This window comes from Opisthocomus hoazin, chromosome 1 (genome assembly GCF_030867145.1).
Source record: "Opisthocomus hoazin isolate bOpiHoa1 chromosome 1, bOpiHoa1.hap1, whole genome shotgun sequence".
In the NCBI taxonomy this organism is placed as follows: domain Eukaryota; kingdom Metazoa; phylum Chordata; class Aves; order Opisthocomiformes; family Opisthocomidae; genus Opisthocomus; species Opisthocomus hoazin.
In genome coordinates, this window is record NC_134414.1 from 89,767,128 (window position 1) to 89,788,202 (window position 21,075).

Here is a 21,075-nt window from a genome sequence, read left to right on the forward strand (position 1 = left end):
CACGCCACCGGCCACCGGCTCGCCCGCTCTCGTTTTCCCAACTCCGCAAAGGCGCGTACCGGCTGGCCGGGCCTGCCGCACCCCCCGCGGCCGATGCCCCTCCGCCCCGCACCCAGCACCCGGCCGGCGAGCGCTGCGCCGCCAGACCGTCCCGGCGCGCCCGGGAAGCCCCGACCCCAGGCCAGGCGCCTCTCCGCCTCCTCCTCAGCCGCCTGGGGGTGCCCCGGCCCGGCCCGGCCCGGCCCGGCCCGGCCCCGCCCAGCCCAAGCCCCAGGGCCGGGCGCGGCCGCGGGCACGGGCACCACCGCCCTTCCCCAAGCGGCTCAAGCGTCCGGGTCGCGCCTAGCAGCAAACCCGCCCCGCCCACAACGGCCACCCAGCGCGCGGACGCTCGCTTTGCCTTGCCCCGCCCCGCCTCAGCCCCGCCCCGCCCCGCCTCAGCCCCGCCCCGCCTCAGCCCCGCCCCGCCTCGCCTCAGCCCCGCCCCGCCCCGTCTCAGCCCCGCCCCGCCCCGCCGCTCCGCGCTCGGCTGCCGGAAGGGATTTGGTGCCCTTCCGCCGCGGGGTCACGTGACATCCCATTGGCAACGCAAGATGGCGGCGCCCATGTTGCTGCCCGAGTCCCCTCTGGGGAAGTTGAGGTGAGGCCGCGGCCGGTGCCGGTGCCGGGCCTCCCCGCCGCCTCTGAGGGGAAGGGGAAGGGCCCGGGGACCCCCCGAGGAGGGTCGCGGCCCGGCCTCGCCCGAGACCGCCCGGCCGCGAGGCGGCCTCAGCCTCGGCCGCCTGGCGGCCGGGCCTGGGAGTGTCGCGACTACGTGCGGCAGCGGCCATGGCCGGCGGGCCGCCGCCGCGCGCGGGGGCGGTGGGGGGCAGCTGGCGCGCGCGGGGGGCGGCGGTGGGGAGCGCGGCCTGGCGGCGGGGGCTGTCGGGGGCGCGCGGAGGGCGGTGCCGGAAGCGGGCGGGGCACTTGGCGCTGCCGGGGCCGCCGCCCCGGCCCGGCCTGGCCCGGCCTGGCCCGGCCCGCGGCCCGGCGTGCTCGGGCGGCCGCCGCGGGGCCTCCCGTGAGGCCCGCGCTGCTGGCGGGGCGGGGCGGGGTGTCAACACCCCACGGCCCCGGGAAGGCCGCGGCGCGGGGAGACCGCCGTGCTGTGCGTGGTCGGGCCGAGCCCCGTCCATCCCCCTCCACCGCTAACGGGGTCCCCGGTCCAGGCCTCCGAGCCTCTGCGCCCTCCCGGATTAACCCCGAACTGAAGGGTTGGAGGTGCCGGTGAAGTTTTGGCTGTCTGAGTTAAACCTAGGGAGTCTTTTATAAATTGCGATTCTGATCTCAGGTCAATGTTTGGTGTGGCTGAGTGACATAAGATCACCCCTCCCTCCTATTTTTCCGTTACAAACTGGCTGGAAAGAAGAGAGCTAGAACAAAAAATGACAGAAAAAGGGTTGATACGAAAAGGCTTTCAGGTACTTGGAGGGTTTTTAACCGTAATGAAAGCCTGGTGCTGTCTCTAGGCAGCCTTGCAGAGCTGTCAGGCAAACAAGGATGAGGCTGGCCAAGCTGCAGTAGCAGAAGAGTGGACCTGGGTGTTTCCTGTGGTGGTTGTTAAGTATGCTTTTGTTACCTGTACATTAAGACTGCTGCCTGTAGAGAGTATCAAGGGAGAAGGGAAGGGAGTTAAAATTTCATACCCTGTAAAGGAGAGGAAGACTAGAATGTGCTGAAAAGTATGCCAGAATTACAGGGTAGGAGATCCCCAAATTTTTCTCCCCAATCTTAGCTAGTGACCAAGTTTCAGGAACTAAGGGAGATTTCATGGAGCTGGTGATAGAGTCAAGTACTGCAGAGCTCAGGAAGGACGAGACCCTCTATGCTGCGTCCGAATGTGATCATTGCTGCTGTCCACATGCAGCTCTAACAGCACAGCTACAGATACCATTGTCATGTCAGATGTCCCTGTGGAGTTTTGTATGAATAGCTGTTAATTTCACAGTTTGTGGGGTTTTGTACTGCTGATGCAAATTGAGTGCATGCATGACAGAAAAAATCCTTTGTCTGGCTGTTTTAACGTAAATAATATTCTCTTATCTTCAGCCATCAAAAATACAGAGCTATTCTAAAGAAAGAAAAGCGGAAAAAAAAGCGGCAGGCACTTGCCAAACTGAGAGACTCAGGTAACTGAAATGTTTTGTATTGTCAAACTAGCAGTGATTTTGTTTGTTTGTTTTTTAAAAGGATATAATTTTGCATATCTTTGCTGCTTATAACATCCGGTTATTGAAATGCATTGTTTTGTGTTTTTTCTCAGAAGCTACAGAAAAAGATGAATCGGTGTCTGAGGAGGAAGAGGAGGAACTGGAAGAAGAGGAGGAGGAAGAAGAAGAAGAAAAAAAACTCGAGGCAGAAAGGTGAAAAATCTAGAAAATAGCATATGTGCAGTAGATACATTTGTAGTCAATTCCATTTTGATACTTTGAAAAGTTTCAATGTATTCTGTAAAACAGAATCCTTTTTGTATAGTTCGGGCTACACAGGTTTTCTCTAAAGCCTGGATGACTCCTGTGGAATTTTCTCTTTTAAAGAAGATAAGATAAGCTGTGGTTATTGTTGAACTAATAAATTTGAATTGTATGCATGACAATTGCATCAGTTGTGGGTAGTCATTACATTTTGTCTGAGTGGTGTCTGGTTTCCTTGGTAGACAAAAACTACATGAGCAGTGGTTGCTGAGAGAAGAAAAGGCCCAAGAAGAGTTCAAGCTTAAGAAAGAAAAAGAAGAGGCCACAAGAAAACGTCAAGAAGAAGAAGAGGTGATTTTTAAACTGAGTGTTACTGTGTTGTGTCTGGCAATAAAGTAGACAGCGTAATATCTTTTACTTGATGTCAGTGTGTTTGAAATCATAAGCTCTTCTTTCTTTCATTCTAGAAGAGTAAAATTAAAAAGGGAAAAAAAAATACTCTTTTAGAGATTGTTATTTAAAGAGAGAGTTTTTGTCCAGAGATTTAGTTGCTTATGACTGGATGAAAACTTAATGGTCAAGGAGTTGTAATACAACATTATGGTTTTGAATTTGACTGATTGTAAAGCATTTGTTTCCTTAAATAATTTTTAAAATTTTTTTTTATAAAGAGGAAGATCAAAGAAGAATGGGAAGAGCAGCAAAGAAAAGAGAGAGAAGTAGTACAGCAGAAGCAACAGGAGAAGAGAGAGAGAGAGGTGATTCCTGGCAGTGGGAGAATAAACATGTTCTATATCCTCTTACATTATCAGATGCAACAGTCTATGTGTGTTGAACAGGGATTTTATTCTAATTAGCAAACATATAAATTTGTTAGTTACTTCTTCTCTCCATTCTGTCTAAACTCCTGAAACTGTTATTGATCGTTAAAGAGGATCGAGAGTATCCATATACCTGGAAGGAGAACTAGTTTATTATAAACCAGATAATCTGGTTCATAATATGTAATTTTTTTACATCAGTTAAATACAAAGGCACGCTGTGAATGCAGGTTCTCATATGTGCACTTTATGCATTGTGCATTAAAGATAATCCTTACTTAAAGTCCCAGCTGAACCCAGTCAGTACTGAAGAAAATGCCCAGTGAGGATATGGAATATGGAATTACATTGCTGCTGTTCCTTAACGCAGTTCTTAATCAAAAGATCTATTACAGCTCTTCTTTACCTGACTCATCCAACAGGACGTATCTTTTTTTCAGAGGTCCTTAGGTGGAGAGAAAAAAAATGTTACTGCTAGTCATTGACAACATTTATGTTAACAATACATTCTTCTAAAGGTTTAGTAGTTGAACGACCTGGATGTAAGATGTCCTGTACAGAAATCCAACATGAGGACTGGCCTGTCGCCAGTAAAGAGTGATTGCAGCTTGCTAGGATCAGGACATTTTAGCTTCTCCGTGATCACAAAAGATTCCAGTCATTTCACTGGGATGTGTCTTGCTGCTGTGCCTGGTAGCCACAGGAGCAGAAGAGACAGGAGCAAACAGTATTGTCTCCTGCATTTAATAGTTGATTTTGTCACTGATTGTGTAACGCTTGCATGAGGAATGAAAAACAACAGTAGTTGTTGCATTTCATGTCTTAATTCCTCTTATGTTAAGTGTCCATTTCTCTCTTTGCAGAGTAGGGAGAGAAAATGATGGACGTGTCTTTTTTTTTTTTTTTTTTTTAAGGTTGAGATGTAGTTCCAAGAGAGTTGAACCATGGTAACAATGGGATTTTATTACTTCCCTTTCCCTGTGTCTGAGTTTACCCAAGCCCTCAGTGCGCTAATTTGGTTCCCTGAACTAGATGGAAGTCACTTTCTTTTTTGTTTGGTTGTTGGTTTGGTTTTTTCTGGGTTGCCATTTTACTGGTTTATTGAGCTAAATTCGCTCACAGAGGACATTGAGAGGTACCCAGAGGGAAACTGAGTACCCAGCTGGGAGTGGAGCCTCCCACTTGAGCAGCGGAAAGTTGTTCAATTGATTTGGCCTGTCTCTTGAAACAGCAGTTTGTTCAAATTCCGACTTAATGATTTAAAAAAAACACATTGTTTTCCCCCTCCCTAAGACGAGAAAATAGGTTTTCTGGTTTGGGTTTTGTTTGTTTTATTTTGTTTTTCTAATAGGGTGAATAATATCTGACATACTTGGTGATTAGTACCAGATGCTGTCTGTGTCCTCATCTTGGATTGCATTTTTTAATTTTTATTTGCTTTTCCTATTTTTTTAACTTAATTAATTCTCTTCCAAATTAGAACAATGGTAGCATAATTTGTTATAACTGATTTCCAGCCATTTTTGGAGAGTCACTTTATTGTTTTGCTCAGCCCACTTAGAAGAAGGAAGCGGAAGAATAGGCTCATCGTTTTCCTGTATTTGGAAGGCTAGATACAGTGAATTTATTGTATAAAAATCTCTTAACAGTTACATGTTTTGCTTTAACAGAGGCTTACTAAGCAGTGTATTTTTCTGTGTGTTACATAGAATGTTCTAAGGTAAAATTCAGTGCAACTGAATGATTATAACTACACTGTACCCAGACGAGTACTAGAGCAGGAGATACATTTAAGTATTCAATAGTTCAATGACAGTTTTAAGAAAAAAGAAAATTAGACTTCTTAAGTTGTGTAGCATTTCGATTAGGAAATCATCTATATGAGGGTCTTGTCTGTTGTATCCTTTAACAGCTTTGTAGTACGTGAATTGCTGCAAAGCAAAAGTAAAACCTCGATTACTAAAGCAAACCCCATCAACTTTTATTATGCATAATCATTGAGTTACTGTAAATTAGGTTCTTAACTAAAGAAACCAGATGTTTTGCGTGTCCTCAGGGTTTTCACTAGTCCTGTGTTTGCACCATTTGTAGGCAGCTGTGCAGAGGATGCTGGATCAAGCTGAAAGCCAGGTATGCTCAGAGACTTTTTGAAAAAGAACTAAAAAGTAATTTAGTTGCCATCCGGTGTTTGCCTTCTCGTGTGTTGTCCATCTGCTCTCAAGAACCTAATGGCCTGAATAAATTTAATATGTAGTGGCTTGCATGAGCTGTAAACAATTATTTACTAGGTGGCACATAATTAAGCATATTTCTGGCTGGTTGGTGGCAGTGCAGTTGTGCATGCTCATTCCTGTTCAGAAGATCTGAATTAAAATGAATCTGGAAATAATGCTGTGTGCTATTAAAAACCGCTATGCATGATGGTTTGTTTGTGAATTAGAATTCTAAATAAATCTGTCAGTCCTTCTGGGTGGCAAGACAAACTTGTCTTTTTAAGCAGATGGCAGGCTCTAAATAAAAGGATTCAGCAGTATAGGAGGGCATAGATCCTTAAGAAGTAAAAAAAAAGGTGGAGGAGGGAAAAGCTGACTGCTCGGATGCCTGGAAGAGCATAGATCTCAAGCTGGCAGTGTGTATTAAAGAAAACCGCAGTCTTCATTTGAATCTTAGAGAGGATGAATTCACCCTTTCCTACAGACTTAAAGAATAATTTGGCTTTTTATCCCTGTCAGATGGTTAAACTGGTGAAGATTCTTGCTCTGCTTAAACCTCTGCATGAATCTGGAAATTAAGTTTTAACGTAGTTAACGCATTGTATGTTGATTGTCATAGCTACGCTGGAGTTGCATTCAGATCCAAATTATGTTTAAAGAGTTGTTTAGGTAGGGAATCTAACTCTTTATTTCATAATGTGTGGGGGGGGAAATGTTCTGAACTAGTACCTGCCCAGAGCTCAGGACATATTAGCAGCCATTTCTACAAGGGAATAGGCAGAAATGTGGTGTGTTGGAGACTTCACGTAGTATCAGTTCAGGGCTCAGTTACTTACTGTTGACTCTGTTGAAGTGAAAGTGCTGTTTTGTTGAAAGAAAATTATGGCTGAGTCATGAACAGAACTGGTAGCAGGGTCAAATGCTGCTTGTAGTTAAATAGTTTTCGGTTGATTTAAAATGAGAACTTAGGCTAGTCAGCTTTACAGATGTTTTGGCTAACAAAATGAAAATCCCCTTTTTAAAATGTGTGGTTTTGTTTTGTGGCTTGCAACTTGATAATCCCCTTCTGAATTCTAGAAATCATAATGGCCAAAGATGATCAGTATGGAGGCTTTTACTTCAAGTGCTATGAATTTAGGTTTTTCTAATTCTGGCTTTTGACAGATTACTTTTATTTTAGCCTTTTCTTGCTGCATATGATGTGGTAATAATAATGTTAACGAGCTTTGAGCTGTTGCAGAGACAAATAAGTAAATAATCCTAGCTTTCTGCCTGCCAGGTGTATAAAGTGCTGCTCAGTGGGTCCTGGAGGGAAGTGGGTAATGGGCTTCGCTGAATGGAAAGAACATGTTCCAATATTTGTAATTCTTGTGGATGACAAATGAAATTGCTGTTTGGGGAGCAAATATGTTGCAACTCTTTTGGTTATAAAATCTTAAGAAGCTTTTCCTTTAGCAAAAGAAAACATCCAGTTTGGTGATTTTATTTTTTGTTTGTTAAAAAGAGTTAGAATCACAGAATCGTTACGGTTGGAAAACACCTCTTAAGATCATCCAGTCCAATCGTCAGCCCATCACCACCATGCCTGCTAAACCATGTCCTGAAGTGCCACATCTATAGACTCATTAATACAGACTTGTTCTTAAAACTGAGCGGTTATCAAGAAAAGAGGTTTCCGTCATCAGAGACCCAAGGCACTGGGCAGCTTTGTAAAACAATGCTTAAAATAGGTTCAGCTTGTCCTGTATTAACACAGTGCTCATAATTGCATGTGGATTTAATTGGTAGTTTTATTTTGACATTACATTTCTTTCTTCTTTTCTAACTTCTGTGTATTTTAATGTTTTGTCCACAGCTGGAGAATGGTGTGACCTGGCATAACCCAGAGCCCCCGGAGAATATAGGAACAGAGAAGGATCGAGCAAATTGCCCATTCTATATTAAAACAGGTTCCTGCCGATTTGGAGACAGGTAATCAATTGAATATTTACCAGTATAGAAGTGTTTTGGAGAGATGAAAGGGAAGCAGCTTCATTAAGTCATATGCAAACTGAAGAAAAAATTCTATATAAATTACTTTTATGTATTTGGATGTGGTTCCATTATTCATGAAGGAACTAGACATTGAGAGCAAAAGCGTTGCCTGGCTGAAATTGAACTATTTGTTGTTATGCTGTGTTGTTGATGATGTGTTCTGGTTATATTGGTCAAACTGACTTTTCCTTAGCTCTGACACATGCACAGATACATTCAGGCAGAATATATTTTACTTCTGTTGTTAGTACGGGCCTGATATGTCAGGTGATTTTTTTTTATTTTGTCTAATTTGCGTAAGCCACATCATTTAAAAAATAAAATCTAACCTCAAATGGACTAAAGCAAGTTAAGGTACATCTGCACAGTTGCAAGAGCTGTTGTGTGGCCTCTAGAATTCTCCTGTTTATATGTACTGTTTAAATGCACAATACATTCATTCTTGCTTTTTTTTAATACTGTTACGAGTGCCCTATCGTGGAAGGGAAGTATAGTAAAAGGCAGGAAAAGAGGAGGACAACAGGATGATCAGAGATGAGGAACAGCTTCTGTAGGAGAAGTGGCTAACTAGTCTAGACTCTGCTTTCAAAGAGGTAATGGACAAGGGCTGTGGTAGATGAACATTGAACTCATGAGTAGGAACAGAAGGATTATTTGCTTTTATTTTATTATGAAATAGTTTAATTAGGTGTCCCTGAGTGTTTATCAGCTTAAAAAAATAAAAAATAGTACTTTCTCATGTGAAACAAATGGTGAAACTTGTTGCCAAAGGGCATTGAGGACACCAAAAGTGTAACTGGGTTCATGGAGTGCAGGTTCATTGGTGACCATTAAAGATGATGACCCAAATGCAGCATCTGGATAGAAAATCCCTGAATTTTTGTGTGTGTTAAGGAGGAAAAATAGCTTAGCAGGGAAAGACTCTGATACTTATTACATGAATCTTCAGCATAAACTAGTAAGGCTGTTTTACTAATTTGTGTCACTGAAACATGTGTGGTCCATCTGTTGTAGTTTTCTTTTTCCTAGAAGTAGTTTGTTTTAGTGTGATGTATATTGTGGATAATTATGTGATAGTTGAACTCCATGGAAGCTTCAAGTACACATCTTTTTTCTGTTCTGAAATATATGTTGAATTACTAAGTAAAACTCTGGCCAGCTATTTCACTGCAGGCAGCATTTTTTGCTTTGCAAATGTTTAGTTCTTTGTAATCTTTGTAGTATTTTTGTTTCAGTGGTGTTTAATGGCAGTGACCTCCTCGAATTTATTACGGATTGGATAAAAATCAGTTTTGCTTTGAACTATGGTAAATAAATACTGAGAAACATCATATTCTGCCCTTCTTCTCTCACTTGTAGTTGTTGATCTCGGCTACCTCTCCTTCCTTCCTCCTCACATACCTGCTTCCTTCATATTCTGGTCATGTTAAACTCTGGTGTTGACTGTAAGTTGAAGGACTGAGGTACAGCTAGGATAAGGACTGGAAGAATGCGTTGGAAACTGAAATGGACTATAACAGTGAAAAATTGAGAGCCAGTGTTATCAATAAAATAGTTGTTGAATCTTGTCAAAGCTCAGTGTGTCTTGGAGAACCTAAACTGGTTGAGTTCACCATTATTAATTTCCCCAGTAATTCAAACCCTAATATTTTGTAGTAATACCAGATTTTGTGTCGTTGATTTTCCTTGGGGTTCCTTTTCTTCTGTCATATATTCATTTTGTGCACAGACAATATTGGCTGGGTGTAATATTTTGAGTTCTATTATTCGAATAGAAGAGTGAAAGGAGGTAGCTCTAAAATGTAAGGAAAAATAAAAATCAAATAAATTGTCTCCGGTTTTAGTTTTGGAGTTTTGGAGTTTTGGATATTGTTGTGTGTTTTTTGAAGTGTAATGTGCCAACCAGAAAGTGAGAGTCAATTTCTGACTGACTGGATGTGGAAAGAAACTTCCTATCTGAAGTCTAGGCTATAATTGCCCATTTTGAGACCTGACCTCCCTCCAGTTTGTCTGTGCTTTGCTAGTACTAGATAAAGAGAGTAGACTAGCCTGACTGTTTTTCTGATCATGTCATGAAAAGGAGAAATGTGTTGGAGAGTGCATGACCCAGTTGCTCAGGGAAGCGTTTGAAACGGAGATCATAAAGCACAGTGAAATAAACACGGAGGCTAGCATCTTAGGTTCTTACTGAATCTGGAGGTTTGTGGAGGAGAACGGTATTTCAGCATGTGGGGGAGGTAGCCTGAATATGATGGGTGGTGAGGGAGATCTAATACTTTTATGGCTGCCAAGAGGATGCAGATTAAGATCAGACTTGCTTAGAAGACTCCTTTTGTTTAGAAGTGGAAAAATGTCAATCTTGTACTCATCCAACTTCAGGTCTAAACATGCCTTCCTTCTCTCACTCTTTCCACCCTGCATACAATGAGAACAACATCAGTAAAAGTTATTCAGTTTACAAAAAAGAGCAGGGACTTGCTTTAAAATGTCTTACAAGATTGTCAGTAGTCTTTCTATAAAGTCCTTCAGAAATGGGGAACGCATTTAACACTAGTAGCCTAAAAGAGATTACTGTAGCTCTTATTATGTTACTGGTATCTATAGCTTTTGCAGATGTGCTTTTTTAAGCAATAATGTACTTACGCATGGCAGAAAGCATTAAGATTATACACAACCTCACTTCCAAAATATTTAATAATTGAAATATGCTGATCTTCCACTAATGGATTTTATTTTGTCACAACTGTTATTCAAAATGGCAAGTCTTTGAAATTTCAACAAGTGCATCTTATGCTGAAAGTGCTGATCTTTTCACTTTTCTTTCTTCCCTACAAATGCCCAGGTGTTCTCGCAAGCATAACTATCCAACATCCAGTAAGACACTACTCGTCCGAGGGATGTTCATTACTTTTGGCATGGAGCAGTGCCGGAGAGATGACTATGACACAGACGCCAGCCTGGAGTACAGTGACGAAGAGACCTACCAGCAGTTCCTGGAGTTCTACGAGGACGTACTCCCCGAGTTTCAGAACGTGGGGAAGGTTGTTCAGTTCAAGGTATGCAGCTGAGTGTAATAGCTTGTTAAATTTTTAACATACACAACATAAGTTGTGCTTTACTAGCCTTAACAGGAATTCTGTCCAGCATGCCCTAGCTAAATCCCATGTACAATAGAGAATTAGACAATGCCCTTACAGCAAACTGTGCTTCTCTCACAGCGCCTGTAAGCTGATCGCTGCTGCTACAGAGCGTCGTCTTCCTGCGGGTGAATCTTCTCTCCCATTCCCCTGAATTGTTATAAAAGCTTGTGCTTTTCTATTGCAAGTTATTCGTACTGCTCAACAGTCCAATTGCCTCACACTCCCTTCTTTACTTAGCCCGTGATGGGCCCCAGAGGCTCCACTCAGTGACTGTTAGACAATATGAATATATCTGGGCTATTGTATTTGTGCCTAAGGAATGAAATAGCAGGGGCATAAAATGTATTTGGAGTATGCACCCACACAATATCGTTTTAAGACTGGTCTGATAAAATCAAATGACAATGAACTGAAAAGACAGTAGATAGTAGCAGGAATTATAAAAAGATAAGTTATGTAAATGGGTGTTGAGATTTGTCATCCGTCCTTAGTTTCTGCATTTGGTGTGCTCAGTGTTCTTTCCTGAATTTTTCCCATTTATATTATGATTTCTTATGGGGCAAAATGAGGGACCTGTAAATGGAGACCTCGGAGATGAATGATGTGTGTAAACAGACCTACGTTGCCTCAAAATGCGCTGCTGGGATGGTGGAATCTCCTTGTAGCAGTATCTATTGCAGCATCCCTTTCTGCCTGCCATTCCTGAGTGTTTTCCTGCAGTGACCAGGAGGCACGCAGTGCCTTTTCTCCCTTTGCGTCCCTCTACTGACAGCTGCCTCAGAACTGAGATCGTATTAGCATTTCAGGCAAGAGGAAAGTACAAAAACTGAATTTTCAATAGCTGTATAATGAGCTTTATAGGTAAGAAACCTTCACTCATTTGGAGGAGCATCCCCTCCATATTTTGACTCGTGGGGTGTTAGCAAGCTGTGCTCCATCCTAGAGGACAGGATGTAGATTCCCAGTGGGGCGTGGGTTGAAATGCTGTCTGACCATCAAATGCAGATCGTCAACTTGGTATTGTTGCTATATGCAGCTGTGCTAAGTTGCACATACTTGGGTCTCTATGACTAAATCAGGGTTAAGAGCTTTTAGTGTGGCATTTCTCAGCTTCTGAAGTAATTGTGCAACTGTAACATGATTCTCTTGGGCACTTTCTTTATATCAAAGATGCTCAGAAATTACGTGTTGGCTGCAGGGATCTTAACTGTGATGGAGCTGAGTTTCTGCTGCTGTTTAGAATCGGATTATACATATAATCGTCTTCCAGCTGACTTCCCTTTCCAGTGTAGCCCTAGGTTTTATTCATGCTGTTCTCTCTGGAACGCTGCTCCAGAATCTGGTAGATCCTTACAAAACACACTTCTTTTCCCACCCAAAAGCATCCATGGCGAAATCATTCTTGCTTGTTCTTGTCTTGACGTTGTTTATCTCAAATAGTTTGACTGTTTATTCTGTAATACATAATTATACAACTGCGTGGTGTTGTGCCTGAAGCCCCTGGCTAGCCCAGTGCGCGGAGAGGTGTTCTCTGAGGGTCGGTCAGGGCTCAGGGATGAAAGGAGCCACTTGCCTCACGTGGTGCGGATGTGGGGAGAGGCCTGGGCGCAAAAGGGGCTGGGCTCACAGTTCTGCCCTGGAGTGCTGGGTTCTAGCCTGCTTGGGCCTGCCCGTTTCAGAAGCCATTGTAACTAGCAACAAGCTTTTTGGAAGTTAAATTGTGTATTTTTGAGAGCTTTAGATATACTTACAAACGCTAAGTTATTATGGAAAAGAAAAGGTGTTTCAGAACTGTACAGTGAAAGCTAGTGACTTCAGCTTTTCTAACTCATCTCACAGGGATGCTGTGAAGGTAAATTGCTCTAAAGATTCTCTTACCATAATGAATCCCACATTTCCACATGAGGATACTACTAATTGTTTTCAGAGCAGGATTTGGCTGTTGCACAGTAGGGTTGGCCCAGACAAGTGCGAGACAATTGAGTACAAGCTGTCTTGTGGACAAAGTGGAGCAGAGGCCCCTGTGTTAATCAAAGTATAATGCTGGAAACAGTCAAACATAAGCCAGAAGGGCACTTTTTTTTTTATTTCTTTTCATCAAAACCTTTTATTTGGCTAAAACTAAGTGTTTGGAAGAAAATCATGTATAAGCTCGTATTGACGAGCTGTCATAAATCAGAACGGCTGCCATCTCAACATGCGTGAGCTGCTGTATAGCATAAACCTTCCGTTGCACTAACGTAACGTTTCGGTCCCCTTAGGTCAGTTGCAACTATGAGCCTCACCTGCGAGGAAATGTGTATGTCCAGTATCAGTCGTAAGTACAATCTTACTAAGTTTTAGAAATGTGAACATTGTTTGTATAATCCAAGTGATTAATTCCCATACTGTAATGGGAGCCTTAAATTGGTCAGTAACATCTTAAATGATTTTATGATGATCATATGTGTGATTTTTACTTTTTAAAGGGAGAAGGACTGTCAGGCAGCTCTTGCTCTATTCAGTGGACGATGGTATGCAGGCCGACAGCTTCATTGTGAATTTTGTCCTGTGACAAGGTGGAAAACTGCTATATGTGGTGAGTCACGTAAACACTTGGAAAAGAGATCGTGTTTTATTGAAAGAGTGCTTACGGGGGTGAAAAAGAGGGAATTGGCCTGCAGCTTTCACATCTGCCTAATGCTGCAGTTCACTTCTGTTTGGAAGACAAATACGCTAACTCGCTTGTGTAGATCTAGGAAAGCAAGGGAGTATTCACACCATGTCATGTAAGTGTCTGAATCATTCTGGTGGATTTACCTTGGACTGGAAAAAAAAGTTTGGATCCTAGCTTTGGAAGTAATAATCTTAAGATGGAACTACAGAAGTACTAATTAATCTCTTTTAAAAAGCAACAGCAGTTTGTGATCCATCAACAGTTCTGGGCAGTAACTATCACATATGACTTATCGATATTTACATTCTTAGACTAAGGTAGCGAAATTGTTTATGCAAATAGTTTTAAGCTAAAATTTTCATAGCTTTTAAAGAGTTAATTCCAAGAAAAGTATATAGTGAAAAATAATTTTGCGTGAATTAAATTGGTAGGTGGTCAGATGGCTGTTTTTCTGTTTGAAGAACCAAAATTCAGTTGAATAAGTTTCTTTCCAGTAGGTACATAACGAAGAAAGAGATTCAACAGGGTCTGGTTCATAAAAAAGCAAACCCTAATCTGTTGCAGGCTTATTTGAAAGGCAGAAGTGTCCGAGAGGGAAACACTGCAACTTTCTTCATGTATTCAAAAACCCAAACAATGAGTTTTGGGAGGCCAATAGAGACATACGTATTTCTCCTGAACGGACTAATCAGTTGTCTAAAAACTCTGAAAGGAGAAACAGAACGAGCCATCGCGATGACTATTACAGCCGGTCGAGGAGAAGGGGCAGCCCAAGCCCAGATCATTCTTACCGGAGAAACGGAGAATCTGAGAGAAAAAAGAATCGCCGCAAAAACAAGAGAAGGCGCCGGTCTGGCAGGTCAAGAAGTCGGGAAAGGAGGAGGTCTCGCAGCAGGGGCAGAAAGAGGAGAGGCCACAGTCGCAGCAGAAGTTATAGTCGAACGCGCAGTAGGAGCAGAAGTCGGAGTTCCTCTCGATCCAGGAGCAGGGGTAAAAAGAGATCAAGCAGCAGGGGGAAGAATAGCGAAACTCCCAAAACAAAGTGAGAATTACTTCTCGAAGTTGCTAATTAATCAAACATAGAGCTGACAAAGAAATCTTTCCAATAGGGCACCAGATATATTTGGGTTTCAAATAAAGTGTTCTTGCACATTAAAATGTTTCTTCCTAATAAAGGAACCTAGTTTATTGTGTGCTAAGCTTCAGAAAATTAAAAGTTTAAGTCCTATATAAGGTGTGAATATCAAGTACTCTAGCTACTCTGTCCCTCTGAACTGCTGCAACATGTGGATGCATACCGAGTACAAATAGAAAGAAGTAAAGCTTATTTGGTATATGCTTATTTCTGTGTTATGTGTGTGTTAAGTGTTTACTGTCCCCGTAAGGAGTTAGTACAGAACAGCCAGTGTGCTGTAAATTCACACCACAGCATACTGCAAACCGAAGTCTGTGTAGAAGACTGCCATTTCTATTTTCTGTCTGTTTATGGGAAATCTCTTTCTAGACAAAGTAAATATAATCATGTTATGAGTTGGAGAAAAGGCGTCGCTGTTTGATTGTGCGATACTTGCCCAGTAGGAGCTTTGTGGTCGTAAGTGTTGGATTCTTCTCTCTCCCCTGACTGAACTGTGAGCTAATTGCCTGTAGGGATTGCAGTAGACTAAAACCAAGTAGCAAGTACACAGAAGAACAATCAATTTATTCAGTACCGTAATCCTCAGTAAGAGCGGAGACCATGCACTTGTAATCCTCGAGTGAGGACAGAAAATACTTTGCATACCTCTTGGCTGCATACCGTTTGTAGTTGAAAACAACCCGCCTAAGCTGTGATGGGGGGGTGGAAAAGTGTGCATCTGGTAACTGAAGATGCAGATCTGCAGCTGTGAAGGCTCAAGAGGGTTGCAGAGTGGCTAAAGAAACGGAAGGTTTTGTACCTGAAACAAGACTTAAGGGTTTTTTGAGCGGAGGACTTGGCTTAAAGCCTTTTTAGGCTTATTTTACAAACAGTTCAAGGCGCCCTACTGCCTAGCTTCCCTGCGGTCAAGGTAGAGAGATGGGCATATAAAAATGAAGTTACCAGGACAAAATCTTCTTGAAATGATAGCTATGTTAGCAAAGTAGCTGCACTATACAAATATTTCTTCACTTTTAAATGAAATATTTGTGCTGTTAGGTGGACTGTACTTCACACTGCTTAACTTCAGGTGTTTAACTTGGGCACCTGGGTGGCCTTGGGTGCTTGGAGAGAGCGGTTTGTGGCGGTGTGGGTGTCCCAGGCAGTCTGCAGAGACACCTCCCTCCCTTTCACCTCTCCACAGAACGTGGACTCCTGCTGTTAGAGCACAGCTCAGACCACCTGAGTTGTTGGAAGCCTGAAGCAGGCATGAAGTGCTCCCAAATAGACATTTGTTACAACTCCAACAATGCATCCTGAAGTCCCAGAGAAAACCTGGGTATCCAAACCTTACGTAGCATTCCTCACAGCGAGAACATTCTTTCCCCAGGATAGTTAAGAGTGAATGAACATTGCTTCTGGATATAATATATATATTTTTGCTTTTCTAAATGCATACCACACCTAGCATGCCGATTATACATTTTCCTTCTTTCATGTGTAACTGTTGTCTGATATGGAGTAATACAACGAAACTGCTATATATTGATGTTCAGTTCAAACCCGACTTTCACTATATATTGTCATAACTGTAGGCAGAATTGTAGCTTAGTTGATTTGGTTAAATGTTTTAGTTATTAACAGATGTAGGAATTGTAATTTAATAGCATAACTTTTGAAATAATGACTTTGTTTGAAAGGCATATTTCCAAGGATAGACAGCACTGAGTTTTAAATTATATTTGAGAAATTTGTGACCACCAGTTTCTCATAACGTATCTCTTTCTGACTAGACCTTGCAGACAGATTTTCCCTGAGGTTTCTATTTTTTCATAGATGTTCCCTGGTCTAGTTGGGTCACTTGCGCAGAGTGCGGCAAACTGGTTTGGTGCCCCAGAGCAGAACTGAGCTGGCAGCTGCTGCTTGCCGAGGGCACAGCCAGCAGCAGGCCCGTGTCGTGGTCCTTCGGGCAGTCCTGCCTCGCGTCCCACCACCCAGCCCGGGCTGGCGGCGCTGCCTCGTGCCACCCGCAGAAGGCTGTATGCCCCGTGTCGTGTGGCCGGCTCTCGCTGAGCACGACCCAAGCGAAAGCCATCGCCCAGCTCAGGCAGGAGTGCTGGGATGGGCGGTGGGGACCTGCGATGGGTCGGGTGGGACGAGCAAATGCCTCGGCAGGATTAGGAACCAAGTGCCAGCTGAGACGCACATGAGAATCCCACCGGTAATTAGGCTCCTTGTCCCCACGGTTTTGTAATGGGATCTGGGAAGCTGAGCTGCTGTATTTTTCTTAAAAAAAACGTTCTTATAATTAAAAAAAAAAAAAGACGACTTGCTCAGAGATGCATGTAAAAAATTAAATATACTTTATTTCTGCTACTCTAATGGCTGAAGCTTCAGCTTTTTTTCTTGAGTCTGAACCCAAACTTACTGGCTGTGCCCGTGCCCGGTGGGACTGGCAGCTGTAGTATCCTTCACTGTCAGGTGCAGCCTGTTTCTGGCACACAGACTGGGTGCTGGAGACCTGGCGTTCGGTTGGCAGTTGTCAGCATGAAACCTGGAATTCTACCAGTTTGCTAACTTGAGAGTTGATCTATTCTACTATTGTTTCCCTACTTCACACTTTTAAGTAGTGTTCTATGCATGGTTTTGTGTTTCCTCATTAGCCGAGTGAGCTATTTATTCTGAAGAGACAAAGAGACTAGAGGTTCTTAAATGTCCAGCTGAATTCTCTGTTTTTTGCGAAGGGGAGAAGCCCCAGAAGAAGGCAGGAAGGATTTAAATGTGCAGGGAACGGCTCGTTCCCGCTGCGTAGGGTGCTATGGAGCGAGTCAGCGGTGGCCAAGTTCTGCTTTGTTTTCAATGACCACCTGACAGCTGCGGCTTTCAAAATTCTTGTTTTCAACTATGAATTCTGTGGGGGTCACCGGGCTGCTGGCGAGCACGGCCGGTTACGGCAGCGGCGGGGCCCTGAGGCCCCGGAGGCAGCGCGCAGCCCCTCGGCCGCACGGAGCCCCCTGCCCGCGCCCCTCCAGGTGCTGCCCCTCAGGGATGGGGAGCGTCCCGCGGAGCGCGGGGCCTTCCTTCCCGCAGGGCCTTCCTTCCCGCAGGGCCCCGTCCCTGCCCTGCGGGGCCCCGCAACGCCGCCCCAGCCAGCTCCCGGCGCTCGCTCGGGTTTTGGTATTCCCATGTTCAGCGAGTGGAAGGTTGCCGAGGGGGCGGCCGGCGACATCCCCATGCGCGAAATAGCAACATTTTATTCCAAAGAAATGCGAGAGCCTGCAGAAGGGCGCCATTGCTTCCTGGCCCCGGTCAGCTCCTCTTACAAAACATGGGAGCCTATGCTGGCTAGCAACTCCACAGCTTAATTTACTTTCTTACATTATCTAAAGAGTGCGGCTGATTTTGCTGTCACTGTAAGTTCGTTGCAATTACAATAACCCCCAGTTATTCCACATATCCGTCTGTTCAGCACTGATGCATCCACTGAATTCCGTATCTGTTGCTGATTAACAAAAAGAGCACTGACCAGCAGCACTGCAATGGGCGAGGAGTGACTGACCGCAAAGCAAGCCACGCCAGTGTCACCCGTGGCACACGGTCACGCAGCGAGGGCAGCCGCGGGGCGACCGCTGTCATGGCGTTAACGCAAGGAGAACAGCAGGCGTTCAGGGAGGGCCTTGTCACCCTACAGACTAAGATTCAGTGATGAAGCTGAAGACACCCAAGCCAACAATCACTTGCCAAAACAATCCAGAAGTTCTGATTGATTCTTTAGGTCCCCCCTGCCCCTTCCCTGTAAGACAGGAAATTTAAAACACAAAATTTTATTTCATGTTAAATAAATGCCCTAAGACAGTAAGTTTTCCCCATGCTTTCGCTGCTAACATCAGCCAGTTCAGTTCTTTTAATCTGAGAAATGTTTGGTTGAGTCTAGGATTGTGAATGTTGCGTTGACTTGCTCATAATTCCATGGAAGGAACCAAATACTGAGTTTGTATCATCCGGAACCTTCTCTCAGTCAACACGTGATTTGTTTTAATTTTCAAATGAAGTAGCACTACCACATCAGTTTAACATCTGCTTTAATAAATTCCATGTTCAATGTGGTAAGCCTTCCAAAAACTTGCTAATTTATTGCTTTCTGTACAATTTAAATGGATGTAAATAACTAATCTTGGACACGGTATACTCACACATTTTTTAATAAAGTGCTCAAGAACAGGTTAAGCACTGTAATAAAACTTCTCTTTTTTTTAAGCTAGCACCGAGTAGCCTCTTCTTTCCTCTGCAAGCACCAGAACTAACTGCATATAACCACAAAGCAACGGTGTAAAAATGGACATTTATTACAACAAAACCAATGTGACAGACAGAGGTCAAACAGTTTATTTAGTCACAATCACAACAAAGCTTAATCCAGCCAAGCACATACAAGTGACAGTGTAAACGTTAAAACCATGTTTCATACATAGAAAATTGCTGGGGGTTTGACTCACTTTAAGGTAATTTTACCGCTTCAGTCTCAGACAGGAGGCCGTTCCGCTGCCACTTTAACCTCACCTATCCCTGCATGGGGAAACGCTCACCCCGGCTTTTGCGTGCTCTGGGTTAAAAACAGTCTCTGGCAAGGGGGTATGCGCAGATCCCGGACGGGGCCAACGCCATCTAACAGTGCGAGCTGCCAGGCTCCACGCTGGCACAGCCATGAAGCACGTAGAGCTGCCACGCGCGTGTGCAGGGGGATGCGGATCATGGGCCCGCGGGCGCAGGGCTGGGCCCTTCCCAGCGGGTTGGGTTTGCCCCGGTGGCAGGCAGCCCCAGCCCGGCTCCCGGGGCAGCTGAGCGAGCGCTCACGCCAGCAGCGCCCAACAGCTGCCGCAGCAACGGCACAGCGAAGCTCGGTGAAAGCCTGGCACGACCTGCACGAGGGAAGGGACCCAAACCCTGACCACCAGCGTGAGGGTACTGGGGAGGGAAGAGCCGTGCCTTCGCAGGGCCCATGCGGACACACGGCAGCACTCAGCTACTCCAAAGCGTGGCACCACCTCGCCAAAACCACACGTGAATCAAATTTCCTCAAGGGAGAGATGTTTAGTTTATAATTACCGAAAGTCTGCTAGAAGTGCCAGAGTAGTACCTGGTATCACTTTACGTGATTTGCAGTGAATCTGCTATACAAGTGTAATATCTAAAAGCTCTCACTGCAAAGGAGTTGGTTCAGCTGTACCTGACACTGGAGCTGCGGAAGGGATGCGTCACATGTTAAAGGTGTCAAGAAAAGCAGTTAAAATTACATTGACGCTTAGTAGGGCTTTTTTTTTTTTTTCAAATGTACCTATACACCCCTTAAAGCATACCTATAAAGCACCAATAAATACAAATTAATTTGTAGAGTTTGAAAGAAAATTGTAACAAGTCCCTTTTGTAAAGTTTCTTCCCCGTCCTCAAAAGTATCTGATTCTCATTACGCACCCCTCTATACAGTCAAAAAGCCCACCTCCTTCCTTGTCTTTACGTTCAGACAAAACTCACACCAGATCTAAAAATAGTTTCCTCATTTGGACTTTTTTTTTTTCTTTTTACTACATGCATTCCCTTTTTAGTATAGTAACTTGCACAGTTTTGCTAAGGGTAGCTACACTTAAATACACCTCCAGTCCTAGTGAGTTGATCCGTTTGCAGTTTTCTTGTGAAAACCAGTATCACCTTAACAGTTTTTACCAGTCTGATAGGCAGATCCTAACAGGATTCTTTGGTATAATGGCAAATTCAGTAGTAAACAGGTTATTTCCAATCTTTATGCATCAACTGAAATACGCAGAACTACCACGAGTGGTGACTAAAATGCAGATGAACAAAAGTCTTTGGTTGCATAAACATAATTTCTACACCGTAACATTTCGTATGTGTTGTCGTCTGTGTGGTTTCTGTTCATCTAGATATGCTATGTTGTAATGATACATTTATTTCCTGAAGTCAAGTTCGCTTATAAAAAACACATTGAAGTCAAATGCAATTTTCCTATAAATGCAGTGCAGGGAAACACTGAGTCAATTTAAATCTAATTCCCTTACATTTATGATTTTTGGACTTTAGTTTCTTCTTCCCTTTCCAAAGGAGTATTTTTCTTGTAGGCCTGAATGAAGCAGCTTAGCAAAACAGTAATACTGACAAACAGCATCTTACACCATTAGCTAAACATTACAATGAAGGCAGTGAACATTTACAGTATGAAACATTGAGATGTCATCAGCTGAAGTGAAGATTTATGTCAATCCAATTTCTTCAAGTACGCTACGTGGAGTCTCTGCTTCCTATGGAGGGAAAATTTGAGACAGTGGTAAATGGACCCTGTGCTTCTATTGAACTGTACCGTACATGAGTTAGTATAAAAGACGCTTAATTAAAAAAGAAAAGCTGAAAGACATGAAAATATAAAAGTACTGCAGTTTGCAAACATGGTATTAGCTGCACTTTTCAAAGAGCTGTTAATTAGATTGTCATGGTTCACAGGAATAGCTGGTAGATTTTATTGCCCTTAAGCGTAATAAAAATAAAGCAATTCAGATGTACCAGCAGGGAACAAATCTCAAGCCAGTAACAGCGATATGAATTGGGGAGGGGTGGGGAAGCATCTTGCAATG

At 43.6% G+C, this 21,075-nt stretch overlaps 2 protein-coding genes across 4 annotated transcripts in view; one reads left to right on the plus strand and one right to left on the minus strand.

Moving 5' to 3' along the window:
* The first annotated feature begins 556 nt into the window (after positions 1 to 556).
* Positions 557 to 18,688, plus strand: ZRSR2 (zinc finger CCCH-type, RNA binding motif and serine/arginine rich 2). Its single transcript, XM_075428877.1, has 11 exons — positions 557 to 640; positions 2,089 to 2,168; positions 2,303 to 2,402; positions 2,696 to 2,804; positions 3,125 to 3,211; positions 5,366 to 5,404; positions 7,343 to 7,458; positions 10,364 to 10,577; positions 12,923 to 12,978; positions 13,130 to 13,239; positions 13,882 to 18,688. The coding sequence occupies exons 1-11, from the start codon at positions 594 to 596 to the stop codon at positions 14,361 to 14,363; spliced, it is 1,440 nt and encodes a 479-aa protein (XP_075284992.1). The 5' UTR covers positions 557 to 593; the 3' UTR covers positions 14,364 to 18,688.
* Positions 18,689 to 18,754: 66 nt separating this feature from the next.
* Positions 18,755 to 21,075, minus strand: part of AP1S2 (adaptor related protein complex 1 subunit sigma 2) — a 33,817-nt gene continuing 31,496 nt past the window's right edge. For all 3 annotated transcript variants that reach the window (XR_012764857.1, XR_012764856.1, XM_075428888.1), the window contains one exon: positions 18,755 to 20,745. Coding sequence is in view for 1 of the 3 variants with exons in the window: in XM_075428888.1 (XP_075285003.1) it covers positions 20,698 to 20,745 (48 nt within the window). In the remaining 2 variants the exon portion in view is untranslated. The remainder of the gene's footprint in view (positions 20,746 to 21,075) is intronic.